At 39.2% G+C, this 20,220-nt stretch overlaps 2 protein-coding genes across 3 annotated transcripts in view; one reads left to right on the plus strand and one right to left on the minus strand.

Moving 5' to 3' along the window:
* MCM9 (minichromosome maintenance complex component 9) overlaps positions 1-20,220 on the plus strand; it is a 47,039-nt gene that overhangs the window by 9,596 nt on the left and 17,223 nt on the right. Inside the window, exons 5-6 of the mRNA XM_010585861.1 lie at positions 2,485-2,610; positions 3,879-3,998. Coding sequence (XP_010584163.1) covers positions 2,485-2,610; positions 3,879-3,998 — 246 coding nt within the window. The remainder of the gene's footprint in view (positions 1-2,484; positions 2,611-3,878; positions 3,999-20,220) is intronic.
* ASF1A (anti-silencing function 1A histone chaperone) overlaps positions 8,888-20,220 on the minus strand; it is a 12,763-nt gene continuing 1,430 nt past the window's right edge. Inside the window, exons 2-5 of one of the 2 annotated variants that reach the window (XM_010585853.1) lie at positions 17,357-17,472; positions 12,743-12,919; positions 10,212-10,442; positions 8,888-9,218 (exon numbers count right to left, since the gene is read on the minus strand). In XM_010585853.1, coding sequence (XP_010584155.1) covers positions 10,230-10,442; positions 12,743-12,919; positions 17,357-17,472 — 506 coding nt within the window. In that variant the 3' untranslated portion in view covers positions 8,888-9,218; positions 10,212-10,229. Of the gene's footprint in view, positions 9,219-10,003; positions 10,443-12,742; positions 12,920-17,356; positions 17,473-20,220 lie in introns of those variants that run through there. The other variant, XM_010585852.1, reaches the window with a different exon arrangement.

Below are 20,220 nucleotides of genomic sequence, written 5' to 3' on the forward strand. Positions count from 1 at the left end.
ACCTTCCTTGCATCACCAAAAATTGAGAATTCTATCATTTCATGGTCTCTAAGCCTGAGACGGCCTCCGACCATCACACCTCCCACCAGTCCTTCCCTGTTTGTAAACAGTAGGTCTAGCAAGGGTCACCTACCAGCTGTGTCACGAAGTTATCTTCCACACACTGCAGGAACCTCCTAGACTGCTTGCTCTCTGATGAGAAATAATACAAGTTATCAAGGAAAAAAAGAAAAGCATTTTATAATCAAGACAGAAAAAGCATACCTCTTAGACGAAATAGCGCAGACCAGATCAGCTTCTAGTCAGCATAGTTGTTGACTCTGGGGCAAGGGATCTGACTCACTGTCTCTGCATCCCAAATTAAACTGTGACTCTTTACCACAGAGCTTAGCACATCTCATCTTTAACCAAACTCTTGGATGCCTAGACCCTTGATTTAGGTGCTGTGGAGCATCCTATCAAATATGGAGAGAGTCTCCCAATTCACAGTGGCTTCCAGAACAGCCACAGTGTTTAGTACACTGGGTCCTAAACTTAACCATAGTCTGCAGTCAACCACCTAGGAATCAGCAGACCTGTGTCTGGAACTCTGTCTGTCTCCATAATCTGAGTGCCTCCTCCTGAACCGTGTGGAAGCTCAATGGACTCTTCAGGATCTCTGTCACTAAACTGTCTCAGGCTAACACTCTGTCTTTTAAAACCCTGAAAAGGGCTTAGTCTTTCTTCTTAAAAGACAAACAGGAGGAAGAGCAGGTGGGAATGTTGCCCATGCCAGCTTAAAAATTAGCATGCTCACATAAGAAATTGGAGATCTTGTCAATGACAAAGATCTTCAGAACTGCATTTCCTGGAAAGCAATTTAATTGCTACCCTCCTGCTGTTTGGAATGAGAACATTTCGTCCTCCTGCTGTTTGGAACGAGAACATTTCTTACCACTCTGGTTAGAACTGTTCAGAAAGTAATTCAGGATCCTCTTTGAAAGTCCCATTTAATCTTTCATTCTCAGGACAATTTTTGGAAGCCTGCAGGGAGCAATGTGGTTTTATGCAATATTATGCATATATTGCCCATTCAGAATAAATAAATTAATATGAAGTGGCTACATGAAAATTGAGGTGGGAAATTAGAAGGACCCTGACTGCCCAAGATGTCTGTTTCAGGCCGTTTGTCTGAATTTGAGTTGAAATTGAAGGCAGAGATCAAATTTGACTAAGGAGTGTAAGGTATAGGCCATTTCACAACAGGATGTGTGTACATGTACTGTTTTTCAAGAGATAATGGTAGCTACTACTGCATTTTATGTCAGTCAATTCCTGATGCTTTGTATTCGGTGTTCTGAGAAAGTCTACCATGGTAGGCCTCTGAGAGAACTTATGCAGGTGACTTTATTTTTTCTGGATACTATCTAGGAAGAAGCAGAACTGCTGAGCTGCTCAGCACTGACAAGGCAAATGAATCTGAAGTCAAATAGATGCAACTGTGGAGTTAAGTCTTGAGTTATGCTATGGCTGACCAAGTTTTTAAAATTTCATTTCTGGACAAAGATGTGTTAATTCCCTCAGAAGACCTCCACAAGAAACACATATGCCTCAAGTCATCTATTAGGTGCCTACACATTTTGCCAGTAGCATGCACTTGCATCTAAATTTAAAACATGAAGTTAAGAACTCAAACTTGGTCACTCCCTAGGTTTTTATTCCCTAGCAATGGGACTAATGTATGGCATTAAACCTGTGATCCCTTATGTGCTGTTAAGTGTCAGAATCTTAAAGGACAGAATTAATTTTGTTACACATCTTCCAAGCCAACAACTTTATCATAACAGATTGAAATAGTCTGTTGCTGGAAAGAGACTATGCTAGGGAGGAGGAGAGGGACCTTTGACACAGAAGGGTCAAAGGAGAAGGAGATCCAAGACAACAATGAGAAAAGGAGCCATGCTATGGGTGCACAGGTTTAGGGCAAAATACTTCATCTATCTATCTATCTATCTATCTATCTCAGTTTTCTTAAATGTACAACACACCAGTTTTCAAGGGGATATTTTGAAGTCTGGAAACTTTAAGTTTTATTCTTCATAGCCCCACACTTTTATCTGTGAAACAAAAGAATTTGCATGATGGAATTTCCTTAGTGCCTTTTCTCATGATATCCAGACCATACATTCCTTAAATTGCAATAGGATTGGCTTTGCTGCTTGTGACCCTGGAAGACTTAACTTCCTCCTAATGAAGGAAGTTTGGCTCAAACAACTGCTTCAGGTCCCATTTAAGAAATAAAATAATAATAAAAAAATCTCCTCCCTGCCCTGTTCCTCTTGTTCAGGAAGCAGACCCAAATTATTTGTGAGTGTACATAGGACTGTGGATGTAGGACAATTACTTGTCAGTGTACATAGCACTTCAAGTGTACATAGGAGTCCATGGCAAACCAAGTTTTACTCTTAGGGCGGTGCTGAGTGCCATTTTTTGCTCCTGTTCTAGGGAGGAATGAAATTTTGGCTAGCTTATGTCCTCAAGTTTTTGGATTGTACCTGGTGAAGTTGGCTGTAGCCATGGTGCTTGCTGGCGGTGTACAGAGGACTGATGCTACTGGAACTCGAATCAGAGGTTAGTATTGTTTCTAATAGTATCATATCCTTTCTAACAGTTGTTCCCATCCCTGTCTTCACCCGCATCCCTCCCTCCTCCAAAATATAATCAGTAAGGTCTTGGAAGCATAATCATCCCATTTTCTTGAGTGAGAGCAATTTTTGATTAATGCTGAGTAGTATTCCAGAATCTCAGACAAATAAAGTAGGTGTCTAGACTTCCTCTTTTTAATTTTTCCTAAATAAAACCCAGTAAAAGCAGGCGTTCAGGATTCCATTAGGTAGAATATTAAAGGCAGTTGTTTTAGATAAAACATAAACTCACTTTTTATTGTATAAGTGACATTTTGAAATGATTTCTAGTAGAATATTCCCAGCAGTATTTGGCACCAAAGGATGGAATATTAATGTTTCCTTAATGTGGATCACTATAGTACACTGAAAGGAAAAATTAAAGGATTCATTTTACTTCCTATTGCCAGACTTTTCCATCTGTGATTGTCAGCACATCTCACTTAGTTCTGTTACTGTAAGTTATCTGCCTGCTGATTCTCCTTCTGTTGTTATTAGATGGCAAATATGCCATGTGCCAGGTGGTACACAGGTCATAATCTATGTAGGTCATAATAATGCTAAAATAGTATGTCTGTATATACAAATACAGGATTTTCTTAATGCTCCAGCAGCTAAACAAAGTTATAGACTTTATATTTGAATTGAAGTTGTATTTTGTAGAAGATAATTAAATAATTTTAGAGCACTTCAGTGAGATCACAGTAGCCAAATTATTTACTTCAGTAATTCATTGTTTTGAAATTACTAAGTTGTGTAACTTTTGGCAGTATAGCAGAATTAGTTAGGAAAAACAACCTGCTGATTTTATTAGTCCTTTTTGCAATAGTTTAAGTAACTGAAGAGTGGAATGATGACTAAACCCTGGTATCCTTTTGTTTCATGTTTGAGAGTGAGTTGAGTCTGAGAAATGAATATTCTAAAATGCATGAACTCACATTATAAGAAGTACGTCAAATACCTGCTAATACTTTTAAAATATTTCATTGTAAATATTTGGTTTGGGTGCAGCAATATGACTAGATGCTTTTATTAAACAATATATTTATCACACCCAGTAAATAGTGCAGTCATAAACAGAATTACATATTGTAATGTATATGTAGTGCTAAATGTTAGGCAAATAATGAGAAGTATTATTTAATTCTGAGCATTTTGTGTATAGCTTTCTCTGTGTATGAAACATCTACTCCTACATCAATGTTTTCCCCCAAGGTGAATCTCATCTTTTGTTGGTTGGAGACCCAGGTACGGGGAAATCTCAGTTTCTCAAGTATGCAGTAAAGATCATACCACGCTCTGTGCTTACTGCAGGAATTGGATCTACAAGTGCAGGTATGTGCTGCTTCTTCAGCTGGAACACGACTTTTTCCACTCGAGTATGTTTATATAAAGGCTTTCTACATACATGAACATATGTGCTCAGGTTGTTATGAGCACAGCTGAAGCAAGAACTGCTGTGGAGGCATGTGAGGCTTGACATGACTCTCTGCAGAAGGGCAGTCCTGCCCCTTCTGTATCAGCAGAGCACTGTGATGAGCTTCTAACAGGGAACCTTAAAAGCCTCATCCAGAGGCACCTCTCACTGCTTTGCTAGAAGAGGATGATCTGGACCTGTATTTTTAGTGTTCTTCCCAGCTATGACAAATATGATATCTTTCCAGAGCTCACACTGTGTGATGGGCTAGCATCATTTGGTTTCTCCTGAACAGACACTCTCCTCTCTTCTGTTCTTTTATATATTCTGGCTGGGTGCCAGTTTGATTTCTGCTTACTTTCTGGAAATTTACCCTTGTGCTGAGGAATTATTTCTGACTCATAAAGATGGTTTCAAGATGGTTTCAGAGAGCAAGTTGCTTTTTGGTTTTTGGGTTTTTTTGTGTGTGTGTGTTAAATTTAGGTATGTCCCAGGTGGGTCTGAATGCCAGGTATCTTTAAAAATTCTTCTGGGAACAATGTGCAGGGTCAGATTACCTCTGTAAATGACTTTATTTGAACAAATGACTATTTTATTAGTATATTTAAAATCATGAAATAACTAGGGACAAACCCCAGTGTTTCAGCTGGCATGTGTAACAAGCGTTTCTCAGGTAGTGCTGGTTTTCATTTTATGTCTGGGAAACAGCATTATTTAAATATGGGAAAACCAGAGAATAAATCTTTCCCAGTTCTGTAGCTATGTGTACATGTGTATAATGGGTCTTCTACAGCTGTGGAAGTGGAACATGATGTTGAACATACACACTCTTAGGTGCAGGGAACTTGCTATGAAACACGTACGCCTCTGGTTTTCCATTCAAACTGTTGACAAATAGGTCTGGAGAAAAGCCAGAGAGAACATTTTGGCTCAGCATAACCTTTTCTCCACCTTTTGTTCTGTGTTAAGAACGGCGAACAGGCTGGATAATTTAAGTTTTGCTAGGGGACTGACAGTGACCTGGAGTGAAATTTTGCCATGCATTTCCATGTGACGTGGCCCACTTTTGTCAGTAGTAATCTCCCTGTGTCGGCTGCTCTTGGCCTCTGCTGTTGCCTTCTTCACCACGTCTCACTCCTGTGCTTCATTTTCCAAATGATCTAGTTTCCAGCTCAACCATGATAGCTAGGTTCAAAGACACTTCCCTGAAAACCAATGTTGCAGTTTACAAGCTTACTGTGGTATGTGTGCCATAGAATCAGCTGTAATGATGTGTGGAGATGGAGTTTCATTTGGTGAAAGGATCATCTTGGGTCTTTAGATCATCTACATTTCACTTAAATATTGCTTGTATTTTAGAAAGCTGTCCTGGTTTCAGCTGGGATAGAGTTAACTGTCTTCCTAGTAGCTGGTACGGGGCTATGTTTTGAGTCTCTTGCTCTCCCAGCCACACTCCCCCTGAAATGTGACAGCACGTGCACCAAATTTCCACCTTAAAATTCTTTAGGACCCTTATCACAAGTGAAACAAGCAAGAAATCTTATTAACCCTAGTTTAATTTCAAGGAACCTTTCCATTGCTAGAGCTGCTGGACTAAAGCATGAATTTCTAGCCCAGTAGTCTGGATGTAGTTTGAATTATTTTGCCTTCCCTGTGCAGAGTGTCTTACTTATTAATATGTTTATAACTGTACCTAACATTGCTTTTGTTAACTTGCTTTTCATGCAGAAGCTCCAAATGATGAGTTTAGAGAACTACTAAATTGCTTTACTTTCCTTGTCATAATTGCACACTTCAAATTACCAGTTCTGCTTTCTCATGAGAGTACTAATGCACATTTTTCCCTCCAGTGTACAAAGACTAAATCCGTAAATTCCACTTTCAACTGGTTTCTTACTTTAGATAAAAAGCAGTCTGGATTGCAGTTTAATTGCTGGCCCTGGGACTACAGCCCACATAGGCCAAAAGACACACCTGAGATTTGGTAAACCCTGGAGAAGTGCTAAATCTGTCTTACATTTGGATTCCTCTTTTAGAGAAAACTGCTGATAGCTAACCAACCTTAGGTAAGATTTTGTGCATTAACACGTCTTGTACCCTTTACCCATCCAGTACTGTTTTAGTACATGAGCTATTTATCAACCACAGAATTAGAAATCTGCTTCCAAAACTGTCTAATCATATCACTTTTCCCTGGTTTTCTGTACAAGCATTTATTTGTACCAGGACAGCATATTAGATCATTAACATTCTCCTTGTGCCAAAATGCCCGTTCTTTCCTGCTCTACCTTAGGTATCACATGCTTTGAAATCTACTATGATCCTTTGGGGCCCTGCAGTGTCATGTGCCCGCTGCAGCCCGTTACTCCATCCAGGCCTAACTGGAATTGCCACAGAATTTCAGAAAACAGCGACCTAACTCTGCACCTCGATTTGCTGTTGGGCCTCTGCTCCTTCAGTCAGGTTCCTGCATCCCCCAGTGCTTTTTAAACAAAGCCTGTGCTTCATCAGATGTGTTTTGCCTGATTCAGAGAGCATGACCCAGGCTAACACCTTTTTTATCTCACGAACAGGCTCAAGTTGCCTGCTTGCTGCAAACAGCCCTTACAAATGACCAATAATCTATTCTCTATTTTGGAAAAAACAACTTTACCTCCACTCTCTGGATAGTGTTTCTGAGTTTGTTTTATTAGGTTGCCTTTCTTGTGAACACTTAGTAGAAATTTTCTGTTGAGAGTTCTCTGCAAGTTTAGGACTTCTGTGAGGAACTGAGGTTTGTTCCTCCCACAGCTCTTTAATGAAAGTTGGCAGCCAGAAGACCAGCCCACATTCAACAACTCAATGGCAAAAATTTATTTGACCACTATAGGTTATTGTAGCAAAATTCTGAGTTGCTGCAGTCTTGAAGATTGGTAGTAAGGGTTACCTTTTTCAGTGGAGCTTTGTAGAGCCACTGGAGAGGTTAAATTTCACCAGTCTCCATTATGATGGAGCTGGAACCTTTTTGCCCCTTCAAACTCTGAGCGTCATAGTAATTCAGACTGAAGGTGATGCGTGAATAAAGCACAATGACTGTAAGATGGACAGGTTTTTTTCAAGTTAGACATAAAAAAACCCACCCATGGTTTTCATCTGTAACGTTACCTTGATGCATTTACCTTTTTCTACATGAGTAACCTCTGATAAGCCTTATGACAATCTTCTAATGGAATCAAGTCTGTCTATCTATCTGAGGTAAAAATACAGTGAGATGCATCACCAATCCTGTCAATAAAATCTGTAGCATTCCCTTGCATCTTGGTGGTGCCTGCAAGTAGAGTTTTGTGGGAAGGTGAACTCATCTTTGACCTTGAAACTGTAATGCTGTGCTGTCTGCACTAGCTGTTTATATGTCATGCGTACAGCCCTGCTGTTTCAAAATTTTCAGAGGTCAGGGACAAGTCTTTACAGAGATGCCTTATGTGCCCTGTATCTTTTAGTACCACTAAGTTTGTGCTGTGATATTCCCTGATGATCAGACCTGAAGCCTCTGGAGTACTGAAATTTGATTTCTCAAATTCCATGTCTCTGGAATGTGATTTTGCTAGGAAATACGATATTCAGAAGGCAGTGTGTATGGACTGCTAAGATCTGGACAAAGCTGTAGAAGACCCGAGAGGCATCCAGTCTGTCAAAAAGCATAGGAAGACCATTTCTCTTGCAAAGATCATGAGGTGCTCTCATGAGGCATGGTTGTTCTCCAGTTTTCACCAAGCACGGCAGGGTTATTCTTTTTCCTGTAATTGGTGGGTTAGCTGTATCTAGGATGTGTTAGTGTATCAGGTAAGGTGGTGCCAAATTCTACCATGGCATCATGCTGTCCAGTCTAGCTTGAAGTCTATTGCACCCGAGTTCACGTGCACAGTTGACTTTTTTCCTCCTAAACAGAACAATAGATCTTCACTCTCTGATTCCTCTACATTAATTGGTTTGCTGGGTGACGCAGTTTTGCTGACTGTATTTTGTAGTTGATTCTGCAATAGCAGTAATACAGTTTGCTTCCATCGCTTTGTGTCATATGCTTCTAAGAAACCTTCATGCTACTGATGGTTACAGCTTGTACTTGATCATGTTTTCATTTGAATCTTCAATAGGTGCAAGGGTTTGAAATACTACCACAGTAGCCTTAGCTCAAGGCAGACTTCATTAGCCTGCTAATTGTTCAGCAGATGACTTATTTACATGCTTACATTTAAGAGGTATCTTAAATAGCTTTATAAATAGAACAATAAAGTGCATGAAAAATCTCAAAATGTCACTGTAGACCTTAAAGTTGCAATATAATTGAAAATAAAAAGATCTTAGAAGTTCACATAATTTCAGCCCTCAAGTGAAGCAACTGCTGGTTTGGGGGACCAGTTCTTAGTGTTAAGTCATACCGATATTAGAGTGGTAATAATTTTAAATTGCTAATCATATTTTAAACAATTACAGAGAGATTTTTAAGAGCATACCTTAGAATTAGGGTTCCAAATATTAATAGATTTCATCAATTCATTCAGCTACCATATGTACAGCTGAGTTTCCATACAAGAAAGAAACATGTGCATGTACATTCAGATCAGGTCATTCCTTTCTGATTTAAAAAAATGTACATGTTAGAAATGAAGACCATTTCACTAATGATGTGGAAAGACAGAAGTTCTAACTGCTTGGGACATCTTCATCCCTATTAGAGAATGCAGAAAGAGAAGAAAAAGCGTTCTATTTTTATTCAGAGCTACACTGTCAGTCATCATGAAATCTACCTTTTCTTAAGGGCCTGGAACCTATAAGGGTTCAAATTTTGGGTGGTTACTAGTAACTAGCAGAACTATATTCCTGTAATCCGACATGACAGATTACAATTTTAAATGCACATACAGTCACAGTAAATGTATAAGGCTAATGAGCATTGGAAGGAATAACTAAATTATTAGTGTCATAATAATGTCTTAAGTCTTTACAATTTACTGCTTAGTTCTTTTTATCTTCAAGGATGCCTCAGGTAATAGGGATGTCTCAGTGCAAGAGCTTCAGGGCAGGCAGTGTATTCTTGAGTGTGTTATGCTTGCCACAACAGGGTTTGAATCTTGATTTATACCAGTGCATAGGATTGCCTTAAAGGGTAGAGAGAAAACAGAAAAGTTTTAAATTCCAGATGTTTCAAAAAACTGAAAGCAAGCATCTAAACTCCTTATTACTAGTTAAAAAGACTACAAGAATAAAGCATACCTGAAAATAAACGTACCAACCAGCAGTTGTACATAACAATCTTGCAGAAGAGCATTTTTTGGATAATCATGCCATTCCTTTTGATGCTGAAATTTTCTAGTAATTGCTTGAATCCTTCCAACCAATTGTGTGTGCTATTAGGGTGGCTGAAAAAGGTTCTTTCCTGAGATACCCACCCAAATCCACATGAAACATTGTCCTTAACAAACTACAATTTGACTAAACAGCAGCAGCAGGAGATAAAAAAAAAAATCCTAAAATCCAAGATAGCAGATGGTAAATCTCAAATTGCATGCTTTAAGTAACAAGTATGTGCCTTGAAAGGAAAAGAAGCTTGCACCTAAAATTATACTGTGCTGTCTGCTTTCACAGCAAGAGGACAATTTTGGACTTTTTTTTTTTTTTTTTTTCTAAGAGATACTTTTTTCTTTGCACTTCATCTAATGACAGTTTTGTTCTTAAGCTGCTATTAAAGGGCACTTTATATTTGGCAATCTGGATATCAGAGGTGAGGACATGGCATTATTCCTTCATTTTGCCCGAATGTTTTAACCTTCAGTTTTTTAGCCTTCAATAGTGCTTACAAAGTAAAGGGGGAGGGGAGCACATGCATACTTTAATCAAGTTTGATTTAGACCACATAGAATAACACATTAGAGAAAAAAGGCAATTACTTAAAAATAGTTGTATTTATATTCCACAATTTGCTCAAATACTGTTTGTTTGGTTTTTGGTTTTTTTTTTGTTTGTTTGTTTTTTTATAAACTTTCTACAGGATGTTTTAAAACAAGTTCTTCACATTGCTTGTCAACTATGTACTTATGGAATTTGAGGGAAATAGTTCTGGTTGTTTTTACAGTTTAACACATGTACAGTACCAAAATGATGGTGGTTAGTCACATGCAGTCCATATGAGATTCTAACATAACATTTAATGAATTTTCTGATGTTGACCACCCCTTTGATGCTGAAGGTAATGCATCTGTAGAAAGCAGTGACTGTAGATTTGGGTTACTGCTCTCTGCGTCTTCCAGTTTTTCAGTGTTGTCCTCCCAATTAATGTGGAATCTTGTGACTCTGGGATTAGATGCCAAAATATTCCTTTGAAGCTAGGAGAGAAGAAAATACATGGATTATGTAATGTATACATCTCAAACTAGAGTTCACGTGCATATAGATTTTCTTCGTTTTACTCCCCATAGCCCTGTATGTGTAAAACAATTTGTTTAAAAAGGTAATTCATATAAATGTGAATCTATAGCTACTATCTACGGATCAGAAACATGCTTACAGAAATGCACCACTCGTTCATTTACTCTAATATCCTACTCGGCAAAATAACTGCTTTCTTGAGAGGATATTTTTGGTAACTGTTCCATGAGTTAGTTCAAGGCTGTACGAGAACTCTGCAAGTGAAGTGCAAGTGTTTATTATTTTAGCCAGCTTTTAGTAAAGCAAATTACTACCCACACAAAGATTTTGCAAACCACAGTACATCATAAAATTTTTGCATCAACTTTATGGTGTTTGCAATAATTGTATCAATTCCATCAACTGTCTGTCTTCATTTAAGAGTACGACCTATCATTACCTTACATTACATTACCATGCTTTAGATTGATTTCACTAACTGAATTTTAATTTGTCTACTGAAGTTTTAAAGTAAAAACATTACTTGGATTTGGAAGTTATTAGTATTGTGGCCTAGACATTAGTCATATATTTTAGTCTCATGGCTGGCCTTCACTTTCCTTTGAAAACATGTTGTATTTGTTTATGTATGCAGCAAAAAAAGAAAATGCTAACTTTTTCTTAATCTTTCACCATTTTCAAGACAATACATAGTTAAGTGGAGGATGGCAACTTACCGCCATTGGCCACTCATAATGAAAGTTAAGACTGATCACAGGAAAAGTTTGCTTTGGTAGTAATGCTGATTTTGTTCTCCAAGGAAGTGCACTCTCATGAAATATTTCCCAACCCCTTATGCAAACTAACAAGACTATTTATTTTTTTGAACCTACTAGGGTCTATTACCCATCAATCAATCAATTTAATAACCTTCTACTTGTACGTTTAAATTCTGTCCCAAAGTAGTATAAAAAGTCCTTACTGCAAATACATGATAGCTTTTGCTGTTATTTTTCAAAGAAGGAGAGCTAGCTTTTTATATAAGCAGACAATTAAGACAACTAGTTCTAGGCATTTCTAAATTCAAATGCTTAAAGAAAGTCAACATTCTGACATTCACCCCCAAAATAACAAATATGTTTTAAACACAAGAAAAAAGAAAGGAACAGATTATAAATTTAAGAATCCTCAAATTAGCCATAATTTTGAATTTTGAGAACATGCTGAGCGTCTGATCCCTGAAAATTAAGTGTAGAAAATCATTAGCGACTTCTAAAAACCAGTTTACATACCAATTCAGTTTAGTTACATTTGAAGATCAGTTTCAGGGACTATGGGGATTATCTCTGTACTAGTCATTACAATACATGCATTATCCCATTTATTTCTCCATATATCCAGTCACATAGTTCATGCAAACTTGAGAAATGACAAAATTTTCACCATCACACAACTTTGGAACATAAGTGTGTACACTATATGTCAGCTTTCATAAAGAGAAAACCCAACTCCACAAAATCTTCCATGAAAACAAAGCCGGATGCTGTGTAGAACCTTGTTGGTTTGTACAGTCTGCCTCAGGAGAGTACTTCACAGGATTTTAACTAGTTTTTGATGTTTAATTGATTCTTCTCCTCAAATAATTTTATTTCACATCACCTTTTAATTCTAGTATTGGTCTTGGTTTAATTTTTACCAAGAAGGATATATATATTTTTAAACTTAATCTGTGTACTTCCTTGGTCAAATTGTACATTGATAGGATAATCATCCAACCTGCTCTTACCAGGTTACCCATCTTCTCTCATTTTGTACGCAACTTTTTCTTCAGTTTGTTTGTTACTGTTTTGCAGAAACTGCAGCTCTAACACTAGAACAGCTGGATAACAACTGTGTTTAATTAATACCCAAAGCTTAGTTCCAGGTTGACTGTCCTAGAAAAAAAACCATTATTCTGCTTTTCTGAAGAACAGAGCCACTTTGTCAACAGTGCTGCAGGTAGAGGGAACCCAACAGTTTATTTCATACGGACAGTGTAAAATAATAATGAAGTCCAGCTAAGGCTTCAAGCTGGTGGAAACCACTGCAGGTTTCTCAGTGTTCTCTGAATTTATGGCAACTACATGGCACTTGTAGTTTGTCCACCCCAGGTCTCTCCCATTATTTGATGCCTCGTTCCACGCACTTTATGGAATCACTTGGAGTTTGGTTTTGTTTCTTAAAAACCTCTTTCTATAAGCGTACCTTTGACATAGGACTAGAACAAAACGTGCCTTACCTTAGAAAAATCTGGCTTTACTGGTGGATTCTCTCTCAGTTCTGTTTCGGTATATTCATTGTTTACATAGTAGCCGACTCTAATAAATTCTTGACCTCGATAGGTGCATGTAATTAGCACAACTGTTACACCTACTGCATCTGCATCTGGAATAAGCCCTGGGTTAGGTGCATCAGCCTAAATGTGAAAGGAAAAGAAGGGATTAAAATTGATACCACATGACAATCTAGCAGGGGAATCTTAAGTAGCATGTCTTTAGCAGCCGAGTAGTGACTATTTAAAATTGTTCTTCAAGTTAACCAGAAAATATACCTGCCTTCACAACAATATCAACCCTGATTTTAGGACACTATCCTCTAGAGACAGAATTACTTAGAATACAATAATACTGTGTGCTGACATTTCTCATGGGTGGTTAGACAGCTTTGATCCAAAACTGCTTTTAAATATATGATCAGCTAAACTGTTGTTCGAGCAAGTGTACTAACATCCCTCCAGTCCTACAATGCCATTGTTCTCTAGCCCACCTTGGTATTAGTAGAGTGTGTGGGGGGGGTGGGGGTTGGTTTTTGGTGTTTTTTTTAACCTGAGGTTGAATTGGTCTCTATGTGTGTTCTTAATAAGACTAAGCCCTTAAAAATACAGACTGCAATTTATACTTCAGCAAGAAGAGCAGGGACAGGGTACAGTGAGGTTTGAGCTGTCCCACAGATTTCTAGGAAAGGAATAAACTACTCTCTTGCCTCCTTCCACATGCCTACGTTTGTTAAAATGTACGCAGTTAAATGTATCATTGCTCTAAGACATCCAACATATTTTCAGCCAGGATGCAATCCTAATTAATAGGCAACTCTTATCATCCTCCTCAATGTCCTTACTTACCATGGCTCTGCAGTTATTAATAATCAATAAAATTTGCCTCGTAAAACGTGGCTCACGTAAGTCCCTTGAAATGCTTCCTAACTACACATTTATTGATAAAATGTGATGCTTCATTCTGCTGTAGGATTTAAACAGCAATCTAAGCATAAATGAAGCAGCTTCATATTTACAATTTTACATGAAGATCTGAAGCCAACAACGAACACCTGTGTTGCGAGTACAAGCTGGCATTAACAATGTATGTTAGGCAAGAACACCTGAACCATTCTAAGGACAGAGGACAAATGAGATTAATTCCTGCTGTCCCTCTCATCCCTACTTCTCTGTAGTATTTATACACTTCAGTACTCTGAAATTTGGGAGCTAGTGGTCATGCAGCTTTGGCTTCTGCTCTTTAGCTACTTCAATTCTAAGCCTTCAAACCAGTCTGGCTTTTTATAGGAAGCTGTAGGCACTTTGCAGAAAAATTAGATGAGTCAGACCTCTCAGGTACAAATATACCAGGGCGAAGAGAAGCAACCAGAGAATCAGGTAGAACACAACTTCCTCCAGCCCTGAAGGGAACAGAAAATGACCAAATGGCTTTACAACTCCCACAGAAGGGAAAAGATGACCAAAGAATAGGACAAGTGTAAAAGCTTGAAGAAGTCACAAGAACTGCCAATACAGATGAAATCACTACTTTAATTCAGTAGTCTTGTTCTAACAGTGCCCAGGACCATTTGATCACTTTAAATTCCACATTGGGCAGTTATAGACTAATATATTGCAAAAGGATGCTGTTCATTTAACCTCCCGTGAAACTCAACTCACACCCTAATGTGGGATTTTAGTTCTTCTAGGCTCCCGTTGTCATTTTGTGTCCTGCAATATCCTATGATACAGTTGTGAACCCAAGGAAATACTCTGTTTTAATCCTACTTAACTCTAAAGCATTGTTTTGCTGAGTGGAAAAGACACTGAACACTGTGTAAAACCACTTTCTTTTCTCAAATTTTGAACTTCCTGCCTTGGATGTCAAACCTTTTAATTGCCTGGGAAACAAATCACACACAGGTGGAAGAAAAAAAGAAGAGCTTGGTGTGATCAAATGATACGGGAGCAGCTGCAGATACTTTGGGTAGGCTAAAAGAGGCAGTAGATTAACTTTTGAGTAAAAATCACTATCTTAATATGCCATTCTTATGCTAGAAATTACTTAAGAATTTTATGAAATCACTCAATGTATATGTTGTCTTGAATTATCTTGCTTTTCCATATGATACATTTATTCACATAGCTATTACTGCAGAGTAGGTAGCTAAGGTCATATCCCCACTTAAAGATAGTAAATTATTTATGTGCTTATATTCTCAAAAAGAAGTTTCTGTGAATTTATTATAAATCCCCAAGTGCACAGAGAGAAGGAATCAGGTTTCACTACTTTATCTTGGTATTTAGAACCAAACAGGCCAAGCTGTGGGCCTTTAATTTTGAAACCTTCTTAAATGTTAAAAAAAAAAAAAGGCCGATTGCGTAAATCTGAAAAGCACAATCGTTTTCCATCTTTCAGTATGTAAGGCTGACTTCCCAACCTGATACACAGCTTCTTTTCAACAAAGGTAATTTTATCATCCTTGGTATTTTATCTGTGTGGTACTCCATTTTACTTGCTATTTCAGCCATTTTCCTATTTAGAAAAATCTACAGCATATTATTAGCTGAAAAATGTTATACACCTCCACAAAGGTCCTTTCAATGTGGTGTCCCTAGTGAACACAGTCTCTTTTCTTTATATTATATGCCTCCTGCAGTTCTGTGCTTTGCCCCATTCTGGCCTTCCCTTGCTAGTTCTCTCCATCTCCCAGGCTGCTTCAGCGTGGTGAATAAAATAGCTTCAGTCATCAGCAAAGGCTTATTGCAGCACTTTGGTTTTTGGTGGTCTGCTGTGTACACGTTAGCCAAGTCCTACCCTCACCTGAAATCCAGTGCTTTTGAAGTCTAATATACTTCGACCAACAGTACTTCCATAAGAAATGGAATTTATTATAACACAGGAGTACTGACTCTTTTACAGGACCTATTCCAATCTAAGCAAAATTAGCTCCTAATTTAGCTGTAGTGTCAGTTATAACCAGGATACAATTGATGAGTCCATCCTACAGAAACTGCAAGACCAGTAAATTTAATTTTCAAGGCCTTCCTAATCATACAGTCAAAACATGCCTTTTCAGACACCTGCCTCCTGCTCCTTCCCATCACCATGAACAATGAATCTTTGTAACTTAACAGAGAACAGTGCATCTTTTAAATTAGAAATGTAAACAGCAGCCGATTTCTCTGGATATAGTGCTACAAGGTAGCCCCTTTGAGGGCAACATGGGATCATCTATTTCTGACTAATTAATGACATAAGGTGTAATAGCTTGAGAATGGAAGAACTGTTTTATTTGTAGTGTGGAAGAATTAGGCCCAGCTTCAAAACCAAACAGAAATGTTTCAAGACTAATTTGCACATATGTGGTCGATAAATGTAACCTCCAGCCTAATCTTATTCCTTTAGCCTGTCCTGTAAGAAAAAAAAAAAAGTGTCCTGGAACTTACAGGATTAATCAAGATGCCTCACAAATTTTGGTATTATTTTAACAGTTACAGTAAGTGTGAGAAATAAGCAAGTGTATTCGTTAGCACTTTTTTTTTTTAATGCTCATACTCCAGCATGCAATTGCCATTAAATGGTTAAGTGAATTTATAGTATTTGGGAAAGTAGCATGGTTCTTATACAATAAGCCATACTCAGTTTCAGTCCGATTCTTCTGCTGATGGATTTTACTCTCAGGTTACAAGACAAATACTAGTATTTGATAAATAGAGAAAAAAGTGAGCTAAATCATAGTTTTGATTAAAAAAAAGAAACAAACCCCCAAAAACTTCTGTAAGACTTTAGGCAAGTTTGCTTTAGGTTCCCCCCCCACGCACACCCCCCTTGCTGACTTTAAATGGAAACCAGAATAGGCTAGTAAGCCATCTTAGCTCTGTTCTTTGCCTGTTTTCCTTCCCTTAATGATTCCTTCTTAGTAACTTTCGGCTTTAACAGCAGTATTTTATAGGACTGTGCCATGCTCCAGAGTTTGTTGGACACTCTTGATCTACACACTTGCGTCCCAAATGCCTGCTGTCAGCCACTGGAATTCTGTCTTACTTTACAAATTGCTGTATTTTGTTGTGATTTAGCATGCTTAGCCAAACATCACAGTTGAACATCTATCCTGCCAAGCAGAAATGAACTCTTGACTGTTCTGGCAGAGTTTTACAATGAATTTGTTGGCCTGATCTTCTGAAGACGTTGTCTACATTAACCTAGTGCTCCTGATTGTCTGAAACTGCCACCAACTGCAGCAGAGTTAAGCTTGATGGTGCTAGTGTAAACCAGGTGACTGGCACTCTTGATTACCGAGTGATCTAGAATATATTTATAAACCAGACTGGTTAAAATTATCAGTAGCTATAGGAGCAGTGCTTCTATCATTATGTCTAATTATTGATACCAGAAGTGAAAATATTACCATGGAGATATCAGGGGCAAGAAATATCAGCTCATGAACAGACTTTAAAGGAGGGCATATCATACCTGAAAAGCTGACTGAAATATTTTTCTAGCTTACCATTATTTTTCAAGCGCCTCTTAGTTTGATACCATCATCTTTAAACTAATTAACACAACCCTTTTAGAAACAGTTAAATCAAACTTACCTGAAATACAAACATGTGTCTGCCCGCAGGAACAGGTCCTACTAAAACAGAGTCTAACACCTGATCATACTCTTCACTTTCAGCTGAACCCACATAAATTATTTTCCATTCCAAATCTACAGCAAAACAAAAATAAATTAAAAAACCACAAACATTATTTATCATTACAGTTAAGGGTCTTCCACTCCTGCCTACCTACAGTTTTGCATAGCCTAAAATTGCTTCTTTGGCAACAGGCCTAAAATAACAAGGACCTGTCTTCACTGGGGAAATTTATTGATGCCTGCCCCAGTCCTCGTGAACCAGACCCTCCCACCATCTTTCTCTAGTCGGTCTGTACCACAGGAATCCCTCTATTTTCATAGGTTAATTTTCAAATTTTATACAGAGGACAGGGCCCATTTACTTGTTGGGCGCTGTGTTCAGCATTTTCTCCATCTGTTGGAGTGGCTGCAGCACAGGGACGATGCCCATATACGCCTAGAACGCATCGCACACCTTGAATACTGACTCACCTCCCAAAAAGAAATTCCCACCTTGCACATACACACCTCACAGCTTAAATTACACAGATCATGGAAGGTAGTTAATTGAATAAGAAAACCCATTGTGTAAGCACCAGGCACACTAACTGTATTCCCCCATTCCTTCACATGTAACTGGTGTAACCCAAGAAGTATGTAAAGTTGTGATAGCGTGATTAGATCACATTCTCATTGAAGATATTGGTGCTCGGATTTTAGCCACATCCTGAAATGGAACTACAGGCAAAAAAATTTAAACGTAGCATTTTGCTTCTTAAAATAATGCACCAAAATAAAACATTTCTTACGACTCAGTTTTTTTCTAACTCACCCTCTCTACCACAGGTGTTTGAAAGTTGAAACTGCAAATTAGCACACATTAGCTCTTCCTGGGGCAGCTTTTCACTTTCACTTTTTGATTCAAAAACACGTGTAAAGACATACAGAACTAACCTTAAAAGAGATCTTTTTGGTTTTTTTAAACAAGAGGGAAGAAAGATCACCATTATAGAAAACTATGACTAACTTTTTTTTTTTTTTTAGTTCAGCGAGACTGGTGCTTCAAAACTGTACCTTAAAAACTTACATGGTATATTTCATATTTTTTTTCCTTATGAACAGTGCCCTTATTGTCTATGCAAAAGCACAAACCTGTACCCTATTACATCTACTTTATTACTGTGCTTTGCAAAATCCAAAGGTCTACATTATGGCTTCTTGGTGCAGGAGTGGAACTTAAGCATAGAAAAAACTTAGTACTGTAACAGAAACTGGCTGCCTTAGGATTGCAACTCTCTTTCCTCATTAATGAATTCTTCTTGCTTACCATGTTTAGCATCAATGCAGGTTCGGGGGGTTTAAGTAACATAATTTACAGGGCTTAGAAAGGGATTTTACTCCTCAATTGGCCAGGTGTTGTATCAGAGGTTTTAGTCACCTTTTAAGCATGTAGTACTAGTTACTGCCAGTACTGCAGGCTATTCATCCAGGACAATTAAGGATCTCTTTTGTCAGCATCTGAGTGTAAGTTACTACTTAGAAGAAGTGAGGACTTTTAGGCTAAACTACTTAAGGTTATCACACCATCCTGTGCCATTATTCTAGGAGAACAGTATGAAGTTCAGTCTAAACCAGGAGTATTTATTACTAAAAAATGGACTTTTAAAAATTAAGTTGTAGATTATACATTTAATAGGTTGATCCAAGTGCTGTTTAGGTTATCTTGCTACAGAGTAACAACTTTAAAAAAAAACCCAAAAAACAAGAGGGCTGGAGTTAACGAATTTAAGATCAGTGGTGCACAGGACTGGCTGAAGAGAAAACAGCACAGTAGATAGACATATTAGCACGTGAAAGCTAAGGCAACGACAGCAAATTTTTCATCAAGTGTAGGAAGGCTATGCTTCATCTTATTCTTAAATGCGAAAGATAGCAGTGCTCCTCCTGAATACATCCTAGTCTAACTTGCATTTAGGTGGGGGAAGGGAACTGAGAATTTTGCATTAGACCATCTATAATTCTTCTCATCCCGACTGTCCCGGATTAACTCCCACGTAAATCCAGAGAGCGAGGAGCGCGCCACGTACAGCCGCGCACAACGGGAAGGAAAGGCGCGACGCCTCGCGCCGAGCCCCTTCGACAGGCACCGCTGCCGTCGACGGCTGCGACGCCGCGTCTCAGGCGATGCCAGGCTGACTGGAGAGATCCACTCAGCGACCTGGCGACGGGCACGGAGCGCAGCCTGCTACGGGCAGCTCCAGCTAACGCCTCGGTCCGTCGTGGAAGGGCAGGAGACTAATGGCAGAGGCCTAGAGGAGACCCCAGGCTCGGAGGAGACTGCCTGCCTGCCTCCGAACTTCCCGCCAGCGCGACCGTCCCTCCCAGCGGCGGTGGCGTAGAGCAAGCCAAGCCGCCCGCGCTGTCCCCAGGCCGCCGGCACGCACGAGTAAAAAACAAACAAACAAAAAACCCCAGAAAACTGCTAGCGGAGCAGGCAGGGTGAGGCAAGTTTAACCGCAGCGACAGAGAGCCTGCCAGGCGTTATCGCCCACCAATTCCGGTTCGCCTTTCGCCTTTCCCTCGCCCCTCAGGCCGCTGGCGAGCAAGGCGGCGCCGGTCTCCGCCGGGGGCCAGGCGGCTGTCCCTCTCTCCGCTCACAGGCAGCCCCAGCCGAGCGGCCTCCCTCCTCCTCCTCCTCCTCCTGCTGCTGCTGCCGGCGGGCAGGAGCTCCCCGCTTCCCTTCCTCGCCCCTGAGCCGCGGGGCGTTCAAAACTCCCGCCCGAGGGGCGACGCGCGGCCTCTCGGGGCGACTCCCGCAGAGAGCCGCGGCGCGGCCTGCCG

Source organism: Haliaeetus leucocephalus, unplaced genomic scaffold, assembly GCF_000737465.1.
Source record: "Haliaeetus leucocephalus isolate CR32 unplaced genomic scaffold, Haliaeetus_leucocephalus-4.0 Scaffold130, whole genome shotgun sequence".
Classification (NCBI taxonomy): Eukaryota; Metazoa; Chordata; class Aves; order Accipitriformes; family Accipitridae; genus Haliaeetus; species Haliaeetus leucocephalus.